This window comes from Sparus aurata, chromosome 18, assembly GCF_900880675.1.
Source record: "Sparus aurata chromosome 18, fSpaAur1.1, whole genome shotgun sequence".
Classification (NCBI taxonomy): Eukaryota; Metazoa; Chordata; class Actinopteri; order Spariformes; family Sparidae; genus Sparus; species Sparus aurata.
The window spans coordinates 12,626,732-12,650,284 of NC_044204.1; the positions used below are offsets into that span (position 1 = coordinate 12,626,732).

At 42.1% G+C, this 23,553-nt stretch overlaps 1 protein-coding gene across 4 annotated transcripts; it reads left to right on the forward strand.

The window, feature by feature from the left end:
* The first annotated feature begins 657 nt into the window (after positions 1-657).
* On the forward strand, positions 658-22,759 carry LOC115568413 (uncharacterized). 4 transcript variants are annotated; one of them, XM_030395676.1, is made up of 10 exons: positions 658-787; positions 1,816-1,919; positions 2,004-3,041; positions 3,244-3,467; positions 3,593-3,628; positions 3,720-3,875; positions 3,955-4,017; positions 4,232-4,291; positions 4,420-4,554; positions 22,410-22,759. In XM_030395676.1, the coding sequence occupies exons 4-10, from the start codon at positions 3,324-3,326 to the stop codon at positions 22,689-22,691; spliced, it is 876 nt and encodes a 291-aa protein (XP_030251536.1). In that variant the 5' UTR covers positions 658-787; positions 1,816-1,919; positions 2,004-3,041; positions 3,244-3,323; the 3' UTR covers positions 22,692-22,759. The 4 variants fall into 4 exon arrangements, with proteins under 4 accessions (XP_030251536.1, XP_030251538.1, XP_030251537.1 ...); XM_030395678.1 differs by having other exon boundaries at positions 2,004-2,280; positions 2,949-3,467; XM_030395677.1 differs by having other exon boundaries at positions 2,004-2,280.
* Positions 22,760-23,553: the final 794 nt, after the last annotated feature.

Below are 23,553 nucleotides of genomic sequence, written 5' to 3' on the forward strand. Positions count from 1 at the left end.
TCAATTTCTTAAATTATTTATTCCAGACTAAATATAATTTTTCAAGGAAACTCATTACTTTTAATCTGCGCCCCTCTAAACGCCCCGTGGATGTATTATTTTTGAAAAAATATAGCTTTTAATAAGCATATTACATATTCAACCTTTAAGTACATGATGGAAAGATGGATTGTATGTATCGTAAGAAACTCTGATATTCAGGCTAAGTGTCAGAAAGCACACGTAATTGTAAGCATGGAATGAGTCATGATTATTTGGCAGGGAATCAATTGTTGTTTGATATGCTGAGACGTCGGCAAGTAATGCTGTGCACGGAGACATGAGCAGCGAGAAAGAGCTGTGCTATTGGTAGCTCGTTAGCTCGGAGGTCGACGCTGGTGTATCGTCATGTGTTTATGGCTAGAGGGTAGGCCAAGTGCCGTTCGTGTCGTGGCTGATGTCCGTTGTGTTTTTTGTCAGGACCATAAGAAGTAGCATAGTGGCTGATGAAAAGGGCGCTGCATGAGGAGTAATATGCATTCAAGGTATGTCGCGTCCGCGTGTCCTTGGTAACAGGAGAGCTTCCTGGCCTGCGGTGTGAGTATCCCGTCATGCAACGCGGCAGCCGGAAGACCGTCAGCGGCAGCTGCTCGGCACCACTTTTTTCTCCGATCGACAGACTGCGGCCGCAGAGTAGTTGGAAGATTCAGCGGTATTTTTGGCGTTAGCATTGCTGGTTTATCTTGTAGTGTTATTCCCGTTAACCTTTTTTTGTCTTTGTCTTCACTTCGGCTACTAATCTCGCAAGGTAAGCAGCAACTAGCTTTCAGCCTTCACCTAAACAGACAAATTTCTAGTTCTGTGTTATCATTAGGCTGGATGGAGCAAAACGGGCTTCATGTGGAAGCAGTGCACTGTATTTATGTCCGCAATATCGTGTCTTTGTTTGCATTCCGTGTAATTGTCGTTGCCTTCTTTGTCTAGTAATGTCGCAAGTATAGCAGCCTGTAACGCATGTAAGTAAGCGAAAGCACTGTGTAAACCTTTTTTGTGGAAGAGCTTAATAAACGGTATTCGTGTGGAGCAGGTAACGTTAAGTTAACGTAATGCGGTGGATGTATGTCCTAAATGCTGTGTCTTTGTCTGTCCGTGCGAAGTCGTTGTCTCCTTGTTGTTTAGTAACATCCCTATCTAAATGAGCACGCTAGCTCTCATAACAGCAGTGAATGTTGTCCGTAAAAGTCGCTGTGTGTGTGAGTGAGTACACCGCAGCTGTGTTGCAAACATTATATTGTTTTGATGGCTTTAGGATGCCTCGCGCCAAATCTCACAAGCGTTCCGAAGTGGTGAAGAAGAGGACTGCGCATTGCGCAGAGGCAGAAGAATGAGGAGGGAGGGGGAGAATATGAATATGCATAATTTTGTTCAAAAAATTACCAAAATCAGAAACAGGACAAGGGAAACACCAGAATGTGCTGGTACAATTAGCAGCAATCTAGCCTCGATTGGCTGGACCATGAACAGATGATAAAAAACACAGCTCCTGTGAGAATCTTGTATGATACAAGGAGAAATGTGGTTATTTTGTTAACATCAGACGCAACACTATAAAAGATAAAGTCTGATGTCCACGTGTCTTTTAAATACTCAAAAATGTCACTGTTAAATCTGAAGCTTAAATAAAAAAGGAAATTACAGAAGTATTTTTATGTTCCTGATGGTGTTGACAAAAATCAAGAGGTGATCCAACAAAATACAATTTACAACTGGGGGGTTTCTCAAGAATCACTGCACTGTCAGTACAATAAGTAACGATGAGTGTGTGTTTTCTCATAGTGACTGGAACTGGATGGAGGCATCGTGTGAATGACTGGGAGGAGCCAGGTGCCAGTGGTCGACCTCACAAGATCGTTGTTCCTAAAAAGGAAATGGATCACCTGGTCAGAGCTATTTCTAACCTATGAACACAATAATTTGTGAAATATTTTGGATCGCCTTTTCAGTATTATGTTTTGTTCTTTTAGGCGGTGCTGATAGTCGGTGACTCCCACCTGTGAAGCTGTGCTGACTGCATTGTGCGAATGGATGCCATGGGGGGCTGCACCTTTTGGCTTCTTGTCCACACCATGTGCCAGTGTGAAGGACTTGCGGAAGGAGGTGGCGGCAATGAAGCTGCCGGATGAAGTTGGCGCAATGTGTCTTCTGGCTCCAGGCAACAACCTCACATCTAGCAAGACCATTGTTGAGGCAGGGGAGGATTTTGCCAAGCTGCTATCTGTTGTCTGCAGTCGAGGCCACCCGGTAAGCCAGCAATAGGGATTTTGAGTGATGCAAACCAAGTGGTGGTTGACTTCATCTGAGTCATCTGTAATTAAGCGCACATGTGTTTGCCATCTAAACGTTAAATATCCGTATTGACTGATACTATTGGTCAGTCATTTTATAAGTCAGGTCACATTTCATTTTTGATAAATACACTATATGTTTCCATAATAAGCACCCATAATGTGGTAAATGTGTAATTGGCGAGGTTAAGGTCAAATTGCAATTTTAAATATCTAGATAATTAAAAGGAACATTTTATCACTTATTGCAATCACCGTAAAGGTCAACCATGTTATGCAATCGCTATGATACATGAGTTATTTTACGGCATTGTGCTCACTGCAGACCTCAGACCTGTTACCATATGACTTTGATCATGGCATGTTTTTTTAACTTTATCTGCATATGTGTCAATATACTAAGGCAAAGGCATCAAGTGATATTTCAGTGAGGAAAAGACTAGAGCAAGATTGCTCAGCCAACCACAATGTGCATGATGTAATGTACACGAATCAGCAAAATGGAGTGTAAATTGTTTGGTACATTTGTAGCAAGTATTTTGAAGAGATGCATGGAATTATTGAATAAATATATCATGTACGTAAGCAAGAATTTGATACTGAAAACGTGTGTGATTTTGTAAGTTTTTGTGGTGGGCTTTCCTCGACGTCTGAATGTTGACATGGAACTTCAGAACCTCCTGTCTGACATCTACCATATTAAGGCTGCTTTAGAAGGTATGTGTTTAGTGGCAACATTTACTACATGTTGATGAGCTGAGGGTGTTGAAACTGTGCATTAGAGACATAGCTACTGTACAGCCACTTGATATTGTATATCTACAAGGTCAAGGCACTGCTCTAAGGATTTGTCATTGTACATTGTCTATATTTGTGAGCTATGGACTCAAGTTGCTGATGCTCTTTTGCATGTGTGAAGTATTTTGACATAGCGAAGTACTTTCCTGTCAACGTGACCCCCCCACCCGGGAAGCCTTGGCAGCACCCAGGCGCCAGGTCATGCCTCGGCTGAAGGTGACTAGGTCACTTAAGGTGTCCCTGCCCAGGCGGCGGCGCAAGGCTCAGCTGGTGGTGGCTGCGGAAGTTAAGGTGTCTAAGCCCAGGGAAACCTCTGAGTGGCAGCTTGTTGGAGGCAACAAGCAGGTGAGCACATGTTTACTGTTTATGTTAATGCTGATGTGGATGACTTGAGAACTAGTGTTGGCTGTGACCACTGTGATTAGTATTATTAGTTGTGCATACATTTATTTTGCTCTTTTTGTCAACAGTCTCGCAACTCCCTTAAGAGCCGCAACCAGCAGCAGGTTAGTGTGATTTTCTTTTGAAAAGTAGAAAGAAGAATGTGGACAAGTTATAGAGAAGAAGGCACTAAAGTAATCAGGTTGTTTTTGCCAGGTGCTTCTGTCTGAACAGGACTGCATTCCAGTTTCACCTGTGCGGTTTAACAGTGCTTTTTTGGTTGCTGGTGATGAGGAGATGCCATCCAGTTCACAGGTGCTGCCATCCTTTTCTGCGCGTGTGTTTACCACTGCTCGCCGTCCAAGCAAGAGGGTAAATTTTGAATGTGTTTAGCTTGAAGTATTGAGTTAACTGTGGCTTTTCCAAATGATGTGTGGCAATTGTCTTATAGGTCACCCAGCCAGAGATTTCTAAATGGTCCGGCGCTGAGCCGAAACAGAAGGCTTTCCATCAGGTGTGTAATTTTTGTGCTTGCTAATTTTGATAATGTAATGGCATCATTACAATGACATGCAAACTAGTATAGGTACTGATATTGTAAGGATGATTTAATACACAGTTGATGGACTTTGGTTGCTAAATATTCCTTCTTGCCAGCAGTCTGAAATATGTACCTCTCTTTCAGTTTCTTATTACTGCGTTTGTGTTAAATTTCTGTTTGACTTCAGGTGAAGGCAACACTTGACATACAGCTGTCCGCCCTTCCACCGCCAGCAGTTTGCGGCAAGGTAATTTACTTTTGTATTTTGTTTTACCTGATGAGCCATGGCTGGTATTTAGAGTTGGATAATGTAAATAATTGTGACACAAGCAAAATCTGATTGATGCAAGTCTTGTGTTACTTTATTGCTTTTAGGTGAAGGCTGCATCGCCCAAGGTGGAATTTTTCCCTCCAGAGATGGCATCTCCCAGCGCTTGGGAGGCAATTCTTATGGACAATGGGTTCCAGCTTCACACATCACCAAGCGAATCTGCGCAGACATCACCCCCTGTGCGTTCCAGTTTAACAGAAACGTTTCATCAGGGGGATAAAAAGTTTGTATATAAAATGGAGTTCAGTATATGTCTGTAGGTTTGGTAAGCTTGCTAGTACATACTGTAAAGAGTGTCAAGTGTGTCACTATCCCATGAAAACACAAGGTTGTAGTTGACGGTGACAAGTTGTATACATCATTGTGAAATAGCGGGCTCATCAGTGCTTCAGCACAAATGTTGTCTGTTCCGGATTTGCCAAAGCACCATGATGTTGGTGGGCAGCATTTCCAATTTCAGTATGGTGATGACTTTGTCAACGGTGTTGTAGATGTAACGGGGGGTGTGGACATTGAGGAAGGTAGACAAACATCTCTGCTAAATGGATTGACAGACATGTTTGCTAGCTATGACACGTGTTTGTTGACAGTGGGCATGTACTCGTGTCCACTCATTTCTCAGAAAGGAGAATATACTGTAGTAGATTCTCATGCACACAATGCAGCAGGTACGGTACAAGCTCTGTTGTGTATTTGAGCTGTCAAGGACTTGTATGATTAGTGTGTAAGTTGGCGGCATCAGTCAAGGCAAGCCACAAGGAATTTGAGATTTCTGATGTTTGTGTTGCACGTCAAGGTGCTAGGCGCAAGAAGACATGGCCACATACTCCATGTGCAACATGGCAGAGAAGTGATGACAGCATAAAGTCAGATGATGTGTTTGTCACTGATGTGTCTTTCAGAGAGCTACAGTTTTTCCCCCTCAGTAAAGCAGTAGCAGACACGTTATGTAAACAGTTGAACATGGAGCTTGACAATTTCAAAGCACCTGTTACTCCAGCTGTCGGCCCGCTGGGATCTCCATGTAAGAAGGAGAAGATAGTGGCTGACGGTAACTGTTTCTTTAGAGCTGTGTCTTTTGCTGTCAGTGGTACACAGAAACACCACAGGGAAGTTCGACTCGCTGTTGTTAGGCAGTTGGAAACTAACGCAGCAGGGTAAACTTTGAGAAGTGGTTATTCCTCTATGGCACACTATGTAGAGAAAACTAAGATGAATTTGGTTAACAAGTGGGCAACAGAAGTGGAAATTCAGGCAGCTGCAGATTTAGGAGTGCACATCTTCACTTATTGTGACAGTCGATGGCGACAATTTAGCTGTAAAAATGGCAATATCCCACAACAAGGGATCTATTTGGATAATGTTAATGCTAACCATTATGAATGTGTTGTTTGTGTTCGTAAGCCTCAACTAGACAGTTGTTATGGTCTCTGCAAAGCTGATGGTGCAACTGCACAAAGGTACAATATCAGGCATAGGACTGCAGAGACTTCATTGGGAAGTGCAGAATGTAAGATCACCAAAGCTTTTACCAGTCCTGTTTCACAGTATTTCAAAAAGCAGCAATGTTTAGAAAAGAGGATGCTATATCAAGATAGCTTTTTCTGTTCTCTAAACAATATCGTCTAAAAAGAGATAATGAAAAAGTGGCACACAGATTGTTAAGACGTATAGTAATGACATGTACAGGAAAAATTTGGTGTTCAAGGAGAAAGTTAAGACGTATAGTAAAGTGAAGTACAGACTTCATGACTTGCACAGACAAACTTAAGACAATAAGTAAAAGACAATATAAAGATGATCCTTTTCACAAACAGAAGGTTAAAGCCAGGTCTAACGCAAAGTATCATGGAAGTGCCGCCTATCGACTTATTTCACGTAAAAACAGATCAAAGCGGCTAAACCTGAAAAAGAAAGTGACGCCATTCGATGTAGTTATGACCAACTTTTTGAATAAGGTGAAAGATGGTCCTGATTTTGTGTGTTTCAATCTGTTTAAACCCCAGGCGTTGCAGTGTCGAAAGAGTGCTTATGCCATAGCTGCATTAGCAGAGGCATGCATAAGCAAACAGTACTTGCATAAATGTAGTCAAGATTGTGCAGTGCCATGTCAGTGGTTGCATTCAGCTAGAGGTACATTGTGGATTTGTTCTGCCATACTTGTCTACATAAGGGTGTACCGCCACCAGAGTGCTCAGCAAATAACTTGCGTGTTGATCCCATTCCACCACAGTTGGCGTGTTTGAACATGCTAGCAACCCATCTGGTCTCTCCAAACATACCTTTTATGAAAATGTTGGCATTACCTAAAGGAGGTCAAAATGGAGTCCATGGACCAGTGACATGTGTTCCAGCCAACATTTCACAGACAACTAATGTGTTACCGCGTTCAAACATGGAGGGGTCGTTGCTACGGGTTAAACTGAAGCGTAAGCTCACCTATAAAGGGAATTATGATTATCAGTTTGTCGACACTATGCATGTTAGAGAGGCTGTAAAATATTTGAAAGCTAACAAGTACTATAAAGATATAGAATTTAATGACGAAGGCAATGATGTTGCAGAGGAGACTGAGAATCATGCTGAAAGTGGGGAAGCATCTGCAAATGCTCACGAAGATGAGCTTCTGCATGACAGACAACACTGTATGTTCCAGGACACTTGTCTTATGCCTGTAGATATAATATATTGAATTTGGCTCCAGCAGAGGGAAACTCTCCTGTCAGGCTGTTGTCTGATCCTACAAATGAAGCCAAATGCTTCCCGGTGTTGTTCCCTACTGGACGCGGAGCATATGATGATGATAGACAGCACGTTTGACGATGTTGCGTTATTTTAATAACAGAATTTTACATGCTGATGGTAGATTTGCTCAAAATGTTGAATGCATCGTTATTGCACAGTACTTATCAGAGGTACAACAGGTTGTGTCAAATGTATCAATGGCATTGCGCAAGGGAAAAAGAGGTCCTAAATCTCAAACAGTTAGCAAAAATATTTTGAATGATGTAGAGTCATTGAAAAGTTGTTGCAGTTTGATGATGGGTTTCCTTTTCTTAAACCCATTAGAGGTACCCCATCCTTTGGCAGGGTGCCCAGTGGGATTTGTTGGCCTGTGTTCGTCAGCTGGGTGTCCCGACGCGGTTTTGTTCATTTTCTTCAGCTGATATGCGTTGGCAGAATCTCCTCAATAGTATTTTGAAGCAGGCTGGTAGAACAGAGACACTTGAACAGTTGGATTGGGCAAAGAAGTGTGAGCTTTTACGTGCCAGTCCCGTCACTGCAGCCAGAATGTTTGACTTTCGCTGGCATTGTTTTCTCAGAGAAGTGCTCATGTCGTCTTGTAATCCTATTGGCAAAATAAAGGACTATTTTTATAGAGTGGAATTCCAGCAGCGTGGATCACCACATGTTCACTGCCTCTTCTGGATAGAGAATGCCCCAATAATTGATAACACAGATGCAGAAGTAATTAACTTTATTGATCAGTATGTGACATGTGAATTACCGGCACAGGATGAAACATTATTGGACATTGTTAAATCTGTGCAACAACATTCAAAACAACATTCTAAATCTTGTAAAAAGAATAAAACTGTTGATTAAATTTTCCTGAGCCACCATCTGCAAAACCTTTATTTCACGATGTCAGTGAAGAGGACGGCAAAACATCTTGTAAATGTAAGGTAGATGAAGCACAGAAATTGGACCTTTGTGCTTGCAAGAATGCGGGCAGAAAAAACCACAGATCATGAAAAGAGACAGTGCTGTGAACATTATGACAAAGATTAAACAGGCTCTTTCAGATGACAATGTCAGTTTTGATAGTGTGGCAGCATTGTTTAAACATTTAAACATAAATCAAAAGATGTTTGAGGCTGCCTATAATCGTGTCGGCAGAAAAACGCAGGTTGTTTTGAAGAGGCAGGCAAATGAAGTTTGGATCAATCAGTACAGCAAACCACTTTTAAAATGCTGGAATGCTAATATTGACATCCAATATGTTGTTGATGTCTATGCATGTGTAGTGTACATAATTTCTTACATTTCCAAGGCAGAAAAGGAAATAGGGTTGTTTTTTGGGAAATGCCCAGAGGGAAACAGCTAAAGAGGCTAATGGCAGTGCTAAAGATGCCTTAAAAAATTTAGCAAGTGTGTATTTACACAGTAGGGACGTTTGTGCTCAAGAGGCAGTGTATAGATGAACAAACATGCATCTGAAGGAGTGCTCTAGGAAAGTTGTGTTTGTCCTAGTAGGGGAGAATACAGTGAGAATGAGTTTGCCTTTAAGTGTGTTAAACGAAAAGGCATCTTCACATGATCTTACCAGCGAAGATATGTGGATGAGGAGTTGTGTCGACAGATACAAGAATCGGCCAAAAGACACTACCTTTAATGACATGTGTTTGGCAACATTTGCTTCTGAGTATCGTGTTCTGAGTAAAAGCGAAACAGCTTACAATAAAGTGAAATTAAACAATGACTGTGGTTTTGTTGTGAAAAGAACATGTACGCAACCTGCCGTTGTTCGCTACGTGTGCTTTTCAGAGACTAAAACTCTAGAATTGTTCCATCAGAGCCTTCTTCAGTTGTTCCTGCCGTATTATACAGACGAGCAGCTTAAACCAACAGGGTTTGAGACGTTTGAGCAGTTTTATCGACACTGTCGTGTGCCATTCAGTGATGCATTGCTGCATTCTGTCAAAGCAGTTGTCGATCAGAATAGATGCACATTTGAAAGAGATGCCGACGAGTTGGACGATATCCAATATTCAATCAATAGTGATGGCATTGCAGAAGACGCCTGGTGTGAGCTGTGCCCACAGCAGGAGTTGGAGTGTTGAGAATGTATAGAGGAAAGTAGAGAAACCGAGTCTATGGAGGAGAAACCTGTCGATGGTATTCCAGACTTGACGATTAACAGTAAAGACATTGAACATTTAGAAAAGAGGCAACAATGTCCTCTCCAAGCAAGATGGTTTGGCTTTACTTAGGTCTCTCAATGAGACAGTTGCATATTTTTTATCAGATTAGGCAGTGGTGCTTAGATACAAGAAATGGAGCAAAGCCTGATCCATTACATGTATTTATTACAGGCGGAGCAGGGACAGGTAAAAGCCATTTAATCAAGGCTATACAGTATGAGGCTATGAGGCTGTTTGAAAGAGTGTATTGTGGTCCAGACGACATTAGCGTTCTGCTAACAGCTCCTACAGGGATAGCTGCACACAATTAACATGCGTCTACTGTCCACAATGCACTAAGCATTGGTAAAGATGTACGCTTACCTTACACTCCATTGGGTGAAGAGAAGCTGAATTCTTCACGCGCCAAATATAGTAGTTTGCAGCTTTTGATAATAGATGAAATCTCCATGGTTGATAACGAACTGTTATAGTGGGGTGGCTTAACAGCATAATTCCAAAGAATCGTGCACTTTGTGATAAAAGCGTGAAATTTGGTACACTTATAGCCAAACATAGCCCCAAAAAAAATTAGATATCGGGCAATCTCAAATTTTCAATATGGCGGCCGTTGACTATTATTTCCATGTGAATTTTCTTTTGTGTGTTGATTATACAGTTAGCTACATTTATTTACCTCTTTGGAGTAAATTTCAAGATGGCTGTTATTTTTCAAGATGGCCACCATGACTGGGTTGAAAATCGTTACTACTTCAAAGTTGCATGGATTCCTGTGATATGAATGATATTGGGATCAAATCACACATTTTTATGATTAGGAATTCAGGTGGCAACTTTAGTATTTAGCCTATTTGGAAGGTCACAATGCACGATAGGCCTAACTGACAACAGTAACTGTTCAAACATGGGGTCAATCGTGGAAGACTCTGTGTTTGAAAGGCCTGCTAAAGTCAGGTGCACCAAGAACAGGAGCACTAGCCAACAGTGCTTTCAGGCTCTCAAAGGAGAACTGACACATCTCTGTCCAAACAAAAGGAACCTTAGGACTGAGCAGATTAGTCAAAGGGGGACGCAACAGTGGCAAAATTCTTGCAGAAACCCAGGGCACCTGCCATGCCAAGAAAATGTTTCAAGTCACGCCTGGAACTGGGCACACCAAAATTCTCAATGGCCTCCACTTTGGCCTCAATGCGACAAACCTTTCCATGACCAACCACTTTTCCCAAATGTGTTATGGCGGCCTGTCCAAATTCACACTTGGCCATATATCTTGATATTTTTCCTTAGCCTTGAATTAACACTTTGATGCATACAATCATGCCAGTATGATGATTCTACGTGTCTACATTAAAATATTGTTCATACTGCATTACTATATGCTGGTTTCATGGATTAAAGCAAAAATCTTTTGACTGAAATTTTTTTGAGCTGTAGCCAAGTCATATTCCCAATTTATAATTTGTGAAACATGTTACAGGGCACGTTACTTGACATGTGCTAAAAGAATAAGATTTACAGCCTCACCACACACCATGTTCTCTAATGCAGACATCACGTTTACATATTTGACCAACAGTGTTTTACAGGAGGATGATCTGAACAGCTGTTCTATTCACACTTAAAATGAATGTAATTTTCAATCTATAAAATCAAACTGTGCCTTTTTTTTTTGCCAAGCTTACTAGGTGCGTTTGTTTCATCTCTCTGTGCGGAAAGATGAGTGAGAAAAACCTGTAGTTCAGTGCTCACAACTAAAAGCAACTGCGTGACAATTGAATGTATACTTGAATATTCACAATATAGTCATTTTCTACATCCCACAGAGAACAAGCCGCGATACATCGAGTATATTCGATATATCGCCCAGCCCTACTTGGCTAAGTTCAAGGTCAAATTGGCAACAGCTAGCCTGTTGAACACTGTCCAGCTGAGCTACATGCCGGGACCAGGAAGAACTGTAAATCACCACATCATCAAGATAGGCTTCACAATCTGCAACTCCCTTCAATACTTTATTTACCAGACGCTGAAACATAGCTGGTGCATTCTGAATCCCAAAAGGCATGACAGTATACTGACAGAAATCGTCTGGTGTCACAAAAGCAGAGATTTCACGAGCTCTGTCAGTTAGAGGGACTTGCCAGTAACCTTTTAGAAGGTCAACTTGGTAACAAGCCGCGGTCTTCTCCGTCCGTCCCCTGGCTGACAGCGAGGAGCATTCCCCTTTTTTTTTTTCTAAATTATTTTTCTAAAATAAAGTTTCATTCATCTAGTTTCAGGCCTAAATAAAGCCGACATAGTTCTGCGGTAAAGTCCTAAGTAGTCTTATATCAACAGCAACTCACCATTTGAAACGTGGTATTGGCAACTATTTATGTGGGTGTCAATGGGGGTAAAATAAGGGTTTTTCTTAAATAAGTTTTATTTATCTAGTTGTGAGCTAACTGTGATAACAAAACAAGTTTTAAAACAAGTTTTATTTATCTAGTTGTAAACCTACCTAGAGCCAAGCGTATGACAAATAAGAACTCGAGACATGTTGCAATTGTCAAGTCACATCTGATCTTTCCAATGAATTGAAGGACATGAAGGTGACAACATGTCACTATTTTTGAGACTTAGGTATTTCTGAAGTTTAAGGGAAAAGACTGAAATTAAACTAAATTCTAAATTCTCTTTAGCTAATTGTAACTAGCACCACTTACATTTGTGTGTGATATCTGCACGTAAATGGCCATCTTGAATTGTGAGGACAAAGGAAGATTCTGGGCTTTTTACACATTGCAGATTTTATTTCTGCATGATAAAAATGTATTATTTATGGAGATCGACCATTTGATATGTAATATACAAAACTTTATTACAATTACAATGTTCATGCTGATCGTGGCAATTATCTTGATTTTTTATTGATTTATATGTATTCTTCATGTATAAACTTCCTTAAGATAGGTGTGGTAAATAAATGTAACTAACAAGATCATATTTTATACCATGCAAAAAAGAAAATTGATCTAAATACTGTTGTCAGTGGCGGCCATTTTTAAAATGGCCACCACGGCCGCCATATTGAAAATTCACAATGGCCCGATATCCAGTTTTTTCAGTCTGCCTTTGGCCTCAACTGTACCAAATTTCATGCTTTTATCATAAAGTGCACGATTTTTCAGCTAAGCCGCCCCACTATTATCCTATATCCATGGAAGATTAAGACAAATTAAGCAATCTGGTGACTATTCCCCATTTGGGAATGTAAGTGTCATTGCAGTAGGAGAATTTTATTAGTTGCCTCCAGTGAAAGGGAAAGCTCTGTATTTAGATGATGTAGGTGTTGATTTGTAGTCTCAGTTGTTTAAGGTTGCAGAACTGAAAACCATCATTCGTCAGAAAGATCCTGTATTTGCAGAGATGTTGAACAGAGTTAGAACTCGTTCAAAAGGTACCCCGATGTTGGCTAGCGACATCGACATATTAAAACGTTGTGAAACCGGTGAAGTCAGCTCAGCTTTGCACATATTTCCAACAAATTGCCAAGTAAATGAGCATAATGTACGGCAGTTGTTTGATAATTGTCCTGATAGTTAAGATAGAAGCTCAGGATTATGTAAATAGTAAACAAACAGGCAAGCTCACGTTGATAGATGGGCATCATTCCAGAGCATATGACACAACTCTGGATGAGACACTGCTTTTAGGGAAAGATGCCCGTGTAATGCTTTTTAAAAACTTGGATGTAGCAGATGGTTTAGTTAAATGGTGTTTGTGGCACTGTGACACACATCGATTATCCGCACAATGACAACACACGATTTCCTCAGACGGTGTATATTAAATTTGATGACGATAGGGTAGGTGCACAGAAGAGGAAACGCTGCTCATTTGCCTCTGCAGTCCAAATGGCTCCCACAGGCATTGAACCTGAAGAGGATAGAGTGACTAAGAAAGGTGGAATACGTAGGCAATTTCCACTGAAGCTTGCCTGGGCCTGTACAGTACATAAAGTACAAGGCATTACAGTAGATAACGCAGTAGTGTCACTTGACAGCTGGACAGGCGTACGTAGCTTTAAGTCGAGTTAGAAATTTTGTCTGGTTTGATTATTAGCGATTTTAAGGAGAAAGCCATCTATTGTAAGGACACAATTAAAGATGCAATTGAAAAAATGCAAAAACATGTTTCTGATTTGGGTGTTGAATATATAAAACAACATTTTTTTTATAAAGATATAGTGTGTGTGTGTGTGTGTGTGTGTGTGTGTGTGTGTGTGTGTGTGTGTAAAAATTTAATTTTTTATGAAGATTATATTGTTTATATATGCATTTTTCCTTTTCATGAGTTGTGTACTTTATATATACACACCAAGAAAATGTTTCAGATATATTACAACCAAACCGTACTTTATTGATTTAACATGACCTTCATTACATTTCTAAATTTTAGTACATTTCAATCACAGTTACACATTACAGGTTGCAGACACAGCACGCAAATGGCTTTCTTAGCAAATTGGCTTATTTGATAAATGTGTGCTGGGCTTACTACCACTGACTTATCCATTATGTGGCTCCAAACATTACCCTTCAATTATGCCATGTTGTAATGTGCAATTTGGACAAAACGACCTGAAATGTCATGTACATCTGACTGTTTGTCATCACTGCACATAAATGAGTGTAAAATAATGCTTAATTTGCCTTCTTTCAAAAATTTATTTATGGCTGTCTATCAATGTCAAGCTTTTGATCTAATTTCTGCTTTGTTTGCCAGTTTTTAATTCTATAAAGTGCATGCTGCCACATTTTGAAGTTTCAATAAAATCTGATAAATATGAAGCTGCCTTCCTGCAATGGAATGGAATTATTCAGAGGTTATTCAGAGGTTCGATACATGTGACTTCAAAGACAACAATGCCATTTAGTGGACGACTTGTATCACTTACACCATACATTCATGTGTTTCTAATTAAAATTGACAACTTCCTGTTGGACTGAGTGTATGGGTCTAAATGAGTTTGTGCGTCACATGCATGCCACATTTCATTCATGTACATGCATGTAGGAAGCCTAAATTGCCTGATATAAAACTTATTTCCTGTGTCCAGTGGGTGGCGCTATGGATATGACACAGTATTGATGCACAGATCTATTCATGGCGACTCCCTCTAGATTCCTGAGAGATTTGACCAAGACAGGAAATTGTATGAAGAAGTTGATAGGACTTGAGGCTTCATGACGAAGGATTTTAATGGCGGGCACCGCCATTTCCAGCAGGTATGATATAGGATAAAGATTTTCCTAGCATGTCTTTGGCATGGTCCGAGGTGTATACTACCTGACTGTGAAGTCTGTGGTGTCCAATCTGTAGGAGGAAGACGTGAAAGTATGATGTCAAGCAAAATTTCATAATGGCCAACTTTGAATGGATGTGTATATGTATTCAGGGCGAGACTGTCTACATTTATGAAAAAATCTGTGGAGATGGGGCATTGTATGTGGAAGTTATAAGGGCTTGATGCTTGACAGCAAAGGGAGGAAATGGCGTCTGCCGTCATGCCCACCAGGTATGACACAGCTGAATGATTTCCATAACTTTTGTTCTTCAAGGCATGAAGATGATACTGAGTGAATGTGAAGACTGTGGTGTTTAAGCTCTAGGACGAGAGAGTTTTCAAAGTAGGCATGAATTTGCCAAAAACGCCGCCACACATCAAAATGGCTGACTTCCTGTTGGACTGAGAGTATGGGTCCAAATGGGTTTTTTGTGCGTCTGCTCATGATGAATGTGCGTACCTAATTACAATTGGGACCTCACAGGTCTTTGACCTGCTCGGGCCCTAATTACAATTGGGACCTCACAGGTCTTTGACCTGCTCGGGCCCCAACTACTAACGTTGTGTGAGCAATTGGAATATGCAAAAACCACTCATTTGAAAATAATGACCGACCTTGCAAGTCGTTTGTCATTTGATAAATTTGCGGCCTTTGAGAAAAAGATAAAAAGGCAAAAATTATAATATTCCATCACACAGCTGCACGCAAACGTTTGGAGTGCTACAAAACACATGATAAGAACAACAATTATACCGTCTGGTTATACTTACGGGATAATCATTATTTGATAGAAAACCTGAGAGGATTCTTTGGTACTTCATACGTGTGTCAATATTGTTAGGAGTGTAGGAACATGTCCTGTCTTTATGCATCTTTATCCAGAGGCTTGTTTGTGCCTTGATGATTCAACTTTCACCTACCTTTGCCTGTCCCCCATCAGAAGGGTTAGGAAGGCCCCAACTCTCCCCTTTTGACCTGGCAAGAAGATGAGGCTTTGCCTTAGCCATAAAACTGTCTGCTGGAAGAGCGTGTCTTCCTAACTCACAAATGGAGTCACAAAAATATGTGGGGGGGAAGCAAATAGTATCGGGATTAAGCTAGCACTATATGAAATATGTATAAGTCATCAGTGCTGCTGCTGTATATGTTGTGTGTGTTTGCTTACATGTTTTAACATGACATAATCAACTTGTTAAAATATATCACAATGTCTGTTAAACCATAACAAAAGGTGTGAACGGTGAATCATGATCTCAAAACCTTCAAGACGATAAGAATAGTTTGGCGATGTCATAGTCTAGCTCACAGAAATTTATCAGAGGAAGTGACACTGTCAGCCCGCCCTTCAGTTCCGCCTTCAGACTAAAAGATAAATTAGACAAGTCTTCACCTCATCCTTCTTTTCCCTTACTTTTTGAAACTCTTAACCTCTTGAGACCCAACTCTATTTCTACTTTTGATTTCCGTACTTTACTTCGTTTTTACGATACGCTCCGAGACTTGCGATCTCTGCAGATTTTAACCATGTGTTGAATTTTTCTTCAAAGTTATAACTCGCGGTTTTGAGGTACTCTACCTGTATTTTGAAAACCTCAAATAAAACTTATTTCTTTTTGTTTTTATATATTAAGTATCGTTGCCTGACTCAGAAGAAGTGTACTTAATCTAAGTCTTGTATTTAGTGACGATGGAAGATTCGCCCGGCCAGTGTTTCATCCTCCAGTTATTTTTAAATTAGTTCATAATCAAAGCTGAAGAACCACCGCTCAAAGATATATTGATTAAGACACACTGATCATCAAACAGAAAGCCGATGCAGTAGTTGCTCAAGAAGCCGTGCCAACATTTCCAGTTGAACAGAGACATTATTATCCAGCCAAGACCAACTCTGCCTCCAGCACACTCAAGCGGAATCTCGCTGTGCCATGTGGACTAACCTCGTCAGAGATGAGAGCAACTTCCCTCCAGCTGTTGGACCGGTGCTGCACACCCGCAGCCAAGCTGAGAGGACCAGAGGAAAACAAAGCCGTGGACTTCATCCATCTACAAACAAAGTAGGCTAAACTGTAAGCTACGATTCCCATCTTATAAGCTTAAACAGAATTTCGGTTAGGGCTTTGTTAACCCTTAGGAGTCTGGGCTATGGTTGGCCGTTTGACTACTTTTGAATTTACCATTATATTTCACCTTAAAAACTATTTACCTTGCCTTGTTTGGTGTCATTATTTTCAGCACAACCACACGTGTGATTGAACAGTTTTTTTTTTTTTTCATTTTGACACACTGAGTAGGAAAAAGTTGGATTTTTACACTGAAAACCACAAATATGTTTAACGAACCAATTTTATTACTTAGAATACAAATAGTTGTTTGTCAATTTCAAAAACGTATGCACAATTTTGGCAAAGTTATATGTAACTATTTACATTTAAATGCAGCTCTCAAAACTCGCCGTCTCTGCCACTGTCACTGTCACTCTTCGCCGCCATTCCTTAGCAACCAAATCACGTGTTTTGCCATATTACCATATAGGTTGCTATGGTGCCGTACAAGGTGGCAGCCTGTAACAGCAGCTCCTGTGGGTTTTCAAGTTTTTTTCGTAGATTTTGTTGTATCTCTGTTCTGATTCTCGCTGAACTTTGGCGGCTCTTCTTCGGAGACTGAGAGAGGACGAACACCTTTCTTTTTTTTCCCCTTTTTTGGACTTTTGTGGCACGTGAGTTCTCTGGGGAACAAGACAGACGAGCTCGCCGCTCTGATAAAGGCTCAGAGGGAATATCGTGAGCGCAGTGTGTTGTGTTTCACGGAGACATGGCTTCACTCAAACATCCCAGACCACAGCGTGGCGATTCCCGGCTTCAGCACTGTTCGGGCAGACAGGGACGTGATAAGCGGCGGAAAGAAGAAAGGAGGAGGGATTGCACTGTATGTGAGTGAGAGGTGGTGTAATCCCGGACATGTTCACGTGTAGAAACATCTCTGTACCCCGGACATTGAACTGTTGACTGTGGGGATGAGGCCTTATTATTTGCCCCGGGAGTTCACGTCCGCCATCATTATCGGTGTGTACGTTCCTCCTTCAGCTGATGCAGCGCTGGCCTGTGACGTCATCCACTCCGCTGTTGCCCAGATACAGACGCAGCATCTTAACGCATTTATTGTCATCACTGGGGATTTTAATCATGTCTCACTGGACAAAACCCTCCCAAAATTTCACCAGTATGTTGACTGCCCCACCAGAGACTGTAACACACTGGATCTGTTGTATGCAAATGCTAAGGATGCATACAGTCCCACAGCCCTCCCCCCTCTTGGAAGATCTGACCACAACCTGGTCCTGCTGACCCCTAAGTATATGCCTCTTGTTCAGCGGCAGCCTGTCCACACTAGGGGCGTGAGGAGGTGGACTCAGGAGGCTGCTGACGCACTACAGGACTGCTTTGAGTCGACAGACTGGGATGCACTTGTTGAGCCACATGGAGAGGATCTTGACAGCATGACCGACTGCATCACAGAATACATCAGGTTCTGTGAACACACCCCCATGCCAACCCGGACTGTGCACTGCTTCCCTAATAAGCCGTGGATCACCAATGACCTGAAAGCTCTTCTTAACAAAAAGAAGAGGGCGTTCAGGTCTGGAGACAGGGAAGAACTGAGGAGAGTGCAGCATGAACTCAGGGATATGCTGAGGGCCTGTAAAGAGGCCTACAGGAGGAAGCTGGAGGCCAAACTCCAGCAGAACAATGTGAGGGATGTGTGGACTGGTATGAAGCAGATCACTGGGTGTAAGGTGAGCGGCAGACAGTCATCGGGCAGCCTGGAGAGGGCAAACGAGCTGAACAGATTCTTCAATAGGTTCAGCTCACAGCCTTCTGTCGTCTCCCTGATATCTCCAGACCCACACACACACCCTCACTGCCCCAAATGCTTCCTCCCCTTCCCCCTCACTCCCCTGCTGTGAGCTCTCCTGTCCGACTCCGGACCCGGCAGCCTCCCCCGCATGACTGTGACTGCAGGCCCTGACGGTATCAGCCCCAGGATCCTGTAGACATGTGCCAGCCAGCTGTCTCCTGTCCTACAACACCTCTACAACCTGAGCCTGGGTCAGGAGAGAATACCGGTGCTTTGGAAGACTTCCTGCCCGGTTCCTGTTCCAAAGAAGTCGACACCGTCAGACCTCAATGACTATCGACCAGTGGCCCTCACATCTTACGTCAAGGTGCTGGAGAGACTGGTTTTGGCCAACCTGAGGCCGCAGGTGAGAGCCCTGCTAGACCCTCTGCAATTTGCCTACCAGCCCCACTTGGGAGTTGATGACGCTGTCATCTACCTGCTGCAACGAGCCCATTCGTACCTGGATGGTGGAGGAGGCACTGTGAGAATCACATTCTTAGATTTCTCTAGTGCTTATAACACCATTCAGCCACTGCTACTGGGGGAGAAGCTGCGGGTGATGGGTCTAGACGACACAATGATCTCCTGGATTACTGACTACCTGACAGGCAGGCCACAGTTTGTCCGTATGGGCAGTATTCTGTCTAATGCGGTGGTTAGTGATACAGGAGCTCTACAGGGGACTGTACTGTCTCCTTTCCTGTTCACCTTATACACCACTGACTTTCAGTACAACACGGGGTTGTGTCACCTGCAAAAGTTTTCTGACGACTCGGCTGTTGTTGGGTGTATAAGTGAGGGACAGGAGGAGGAGTACAGGGCACTAGTAGACAACTTTGTGAAGTGGACTGGACAGAATCACTTGCGGCTGAACATCAGCAAGACCAGAGAGATGGTGATAGATTTCAGGAAGAAGAGGAAGACGGCTTTCCAACCTCTGTGCATTCTGGGAAGGGATGTGGAGGATTATAAGTACCTTGGTGTTACCATCAACCACAGACTGGACTGGAGATCTAACACTGAAGCTGTTTACAAGAAGGGGATGAGCAGACTTTACTTCCTGAGGAAGCCGAGATCCTTCAACGTGTGCAGCAAGATGTTGGAGATCTTTTATCAGTCTGTGGTGGCCAGTGTACTTTTCTTTGCTGTGGTTTGTTGGGAAAGCAGCATCGAAGCCAGCGACACCAACAGACTCAAACTGATCAGGAGGGCTGGCTCTGTGATTGGCTGCAAACAGGACACTCTGGAGGCTGTGGTGGAGAGGAGGACACTGAAAAAAACTGTTATCCATTATGGATAATCCTCTCCACCTCACACTGGTCAGACAGCAGAGCACCTTCTCCGGAAGGCTGCTTCAGCTTCGCTGTCGTAGCAATAGATACAGGAAATCTTTCCTGCCACAATCCATCACTTTATACAATAACTCTCTCACCTCTGCCTGACAGAGAACTCTGGTCTCTCTGTTTTGTTGTGTGTGTGTGTGTATACACACACACACACACACACACACACACACACACACACACACACACACACACACACTATGTATATAGTGGATTCTATTATGTACGATGTGTTTTATTTGCAGACCCACTACTGCTGTGACAAAATAATTTCCCAGTCTGGGATCTATCGATCGATGTGGTGCCTTTTTCCACCAATAGGAACATGTTTTTTTGCTTGCAAACACTTGGATCCGTGTAAAGACATCACTACTTCAGAATATGAAATTGAATGTAGATTTTGAAATTGAATAAATTGATTGGAACTGTTCAAGCCAAACTTGTACAGTTAGATTTCTGGAATAATTCCCTCCGTATTATTCCAATAGTTAAACAACGGAGGTGGTGCCCCATCTACGAGTGTGTTATTAATTACCTTTATTTCCAAGTAGTGTATCTCATACATGTGACATGAAACAGCCTTATGCCATAACTGTAAACTCAGCTGCAATGTCAGTTTTACAAACGCATGTCATAAACATCCAACCAACACCAAGAAATGTGACATTTTCAGATGCATATGCAAATCTCAATTCTGTTTCAAGCAACACAAGCTGGTGGAGGAAGTACATAAAGATACCGTGCAACACGCGTAAATACTGTGAGGCATGCGACCGCATTTATACAGTAGGGAAAAGGAGGAAAAACACACAAGTGTCCGCCTATAAAGGTGTCGACACTGCTGTGAAGACATAATGGATGGTAAGTCACTACATCAGTGTGAAATCCAGCCTATGAGAGGGAAGAACTGACAAACAAAAGTACAATATATTTGATTTTGAGACGCGGTATCATAATGGCAGACATGAAACTAATTTCTGCTGCGTAAAAGACAGTTGGTAAAAATAAGTTCTGTTTCTTATGGCAACATTGTGTGAAAGCATTTGTGAGCTACTGTCAAGCACCCAAATTTTATGAATATACATTCATAGCGCATAATGCTTCAGGGTTTGACAACTATATACTGCTAGAGTACTTTGTCAAACAAGGAATAACCCCCCGAGCTGACAATGAGAGGCAGCAGGGTCATTCTAATGTATGACAGATCATACAAACAGCGCTGGATAGATTCTTTCAGCCTTCTACCTATGCACTTATCGAAAATACCCGCGGCCTTAGGCTTTGAGGATATGACGAAAGGATATTTCCCTCATAAGTTTAACACCTTGGGGAATGAGAAGTACGTACCCCGAACACCACCACCACTACCAATACCACTACGGCTTTGACAGTATGACTGACAAGGAGAAAACAGCATTCAGAGCTTGGTATGACAGTCAGCAGAGAAACTTTCAACTTTGGGAGTGAGATTCTTCGCTATTGTGTCAATGATGTGGATGTGTTGCGCAGAGCATGTAGTATCTACCGAGATATTTTTCATAAATGCACGGAACTTTTGTATTCACCACACTGGCATCCAGTTGTATGGGAGTTCACATATTCAAATGTGTCTATACAGTAGTCTAACTGAGCAACAAGGGACCCCTGAGTAGTCATGGCAATTACTGGATGTATCGATCTGGAGGATCTGGCCTGCGGTTTTGATGGTATGTCGCGCTGTCAATACCCTAGTGCTGCCGCTGTAGGTGTCCGGCGTTCCAAAAAGAAACGGGTGGGTGGTATGACGGTCAATGGTAGTGCTAACCCAGGGACGGGGTTGGACCTAGAGTGTGTGCGTCTGAATGGGTATGTTTACTCTGAAGTATCATGATGGAAGAGTCAAGATGAGTGTCGACTGTCAGTCGGACTCCGGTTTTGGAGTTGATGTAACACGGTGGGAGCATGTCTGTGAAAGACTGGAAGCCGTTTCGTTCTGTTGTCTGTTCCGACCTTGACCAGCCCAGCTATCCGGAGACGGTTTATGTGTCGCAGCTGGTCAGTGCCACAGGCCCGGAGATTCATCGGATTGTGGGCGATTGTTTTTTTCATCAGTTAGACCATTTTGTTATCAGTGTGTGTGAAGACAGGGAGGGGTTGATTGCAGTCAGAGGTCGCAAAGAATGGAAAAATCAGCTGTACCCGCTCAATCTTGAAGAGCATGACTCATGGTTCAAAAACATTTTCTTTATCCAGTGGTACAACTGGCGGTGTCTGCAAAGGGTGTTTAGAGAAGTTGATGAAGCAATCAAATGAAACAGAATCATCAATAGTTATGAGTACATTAGAAAACCTTATTTATGATGATATATTGCCTGGTATCCAAAGCGGTCTCCTGCCTGCCTTGTGTAGGCTGAAAATCATCAGACACACTGACTGCTAATAACAAATGGTAGGCATATTGTGAATAATTTCAGTTTGTAATCATGCTCACAGGTACAATTGTGTTAATTGCTGATTTACCTCTAAACATGATGTCATTTATTTATATTTTATTTTTTAGAGTACAGCCCTGCATCTCCATCCCTTTTGCCAGCACTCACTCCATCTCCTTATAATCCGACACTGGTTTGGCCTCCTTCTTGGTCACCTCTACCATCTCCTCAGCAACCACCTCCTGAGCCAACAACTCCTACACCCGATATCTATACGATGTTGCCTTGGACAGTTTCACCGTCTCCTCCACCTCATCCGGATCCGATGCCACAGCGTAGCTACCTCTTTTTTTTCCTGGTGCTCCTGCACTGTTGGTTCGGACCCCGCCATCATCTCCGCCTCTTTATGACTTACAAGATTTGACTGACAACCAGGCGGACAAAGTGTTGTCTCTTACCTTCATAGACGGGGTGAAAACTATCATCCTCCACCTCCTTCACATTGTTGTGTACAAGTATTGGGAGAAGATCTGTTACGGATGCCAGATCAACCACCCCAGTCGGATTTAATGTTTAACATTTTGTTTGACTGAAATAAAAAAGTCTTTGTAACACGTGTCATTCCTGTCTCATCTCTAACATGGAAAGTACAATGCAAAAGTTTTATTACAATCCTGCTAATCCAGGGGGTCTTGGAAGTATCTACAAGCTTCGCAATGCTGTGAGGGATTCTACGGGGGTTGCCCCTATGGTATCTGATGTGAAACACTTATTGGGACAAGATGTCTATACAGTTCATGCCAAAGCAGCTAGACAATTTACCCGGAACAGGGTTTTGGTTAGCGGTGTTGAGACAGTTCCAAATTGATCTAGTAGATATGAGTGAATATTCTGGTGAAAACGATGGCGTAAAATTTCTGCTAATGTGTATTGATGTGTTCTCTAAATACGCATGGGTCAGATGTGTTATAAACAAATCAGGCATTTGGAGTTTTGTAGGTATACTACCTTCACTCAGTATGTTAAAAGCTTTTGTAACACAAACGGACACGGGCACAGAGTTTTATAATAAACACTTCAAACAGCTATTGGATCAGTATGAAAGCCAACATTTTTCAACATCAAACGAAACTAATACTAGTGTGGTGGAGTGTTTTAACAGAACCTTCAAGACTCGAATGTGGAGGTATCGTCTGTTAAACACGTAGATATGTTGATGTGGTTCAGGACCTGGTTGCCTCCCACAACAAATCTCACCATAGATCGATAAAG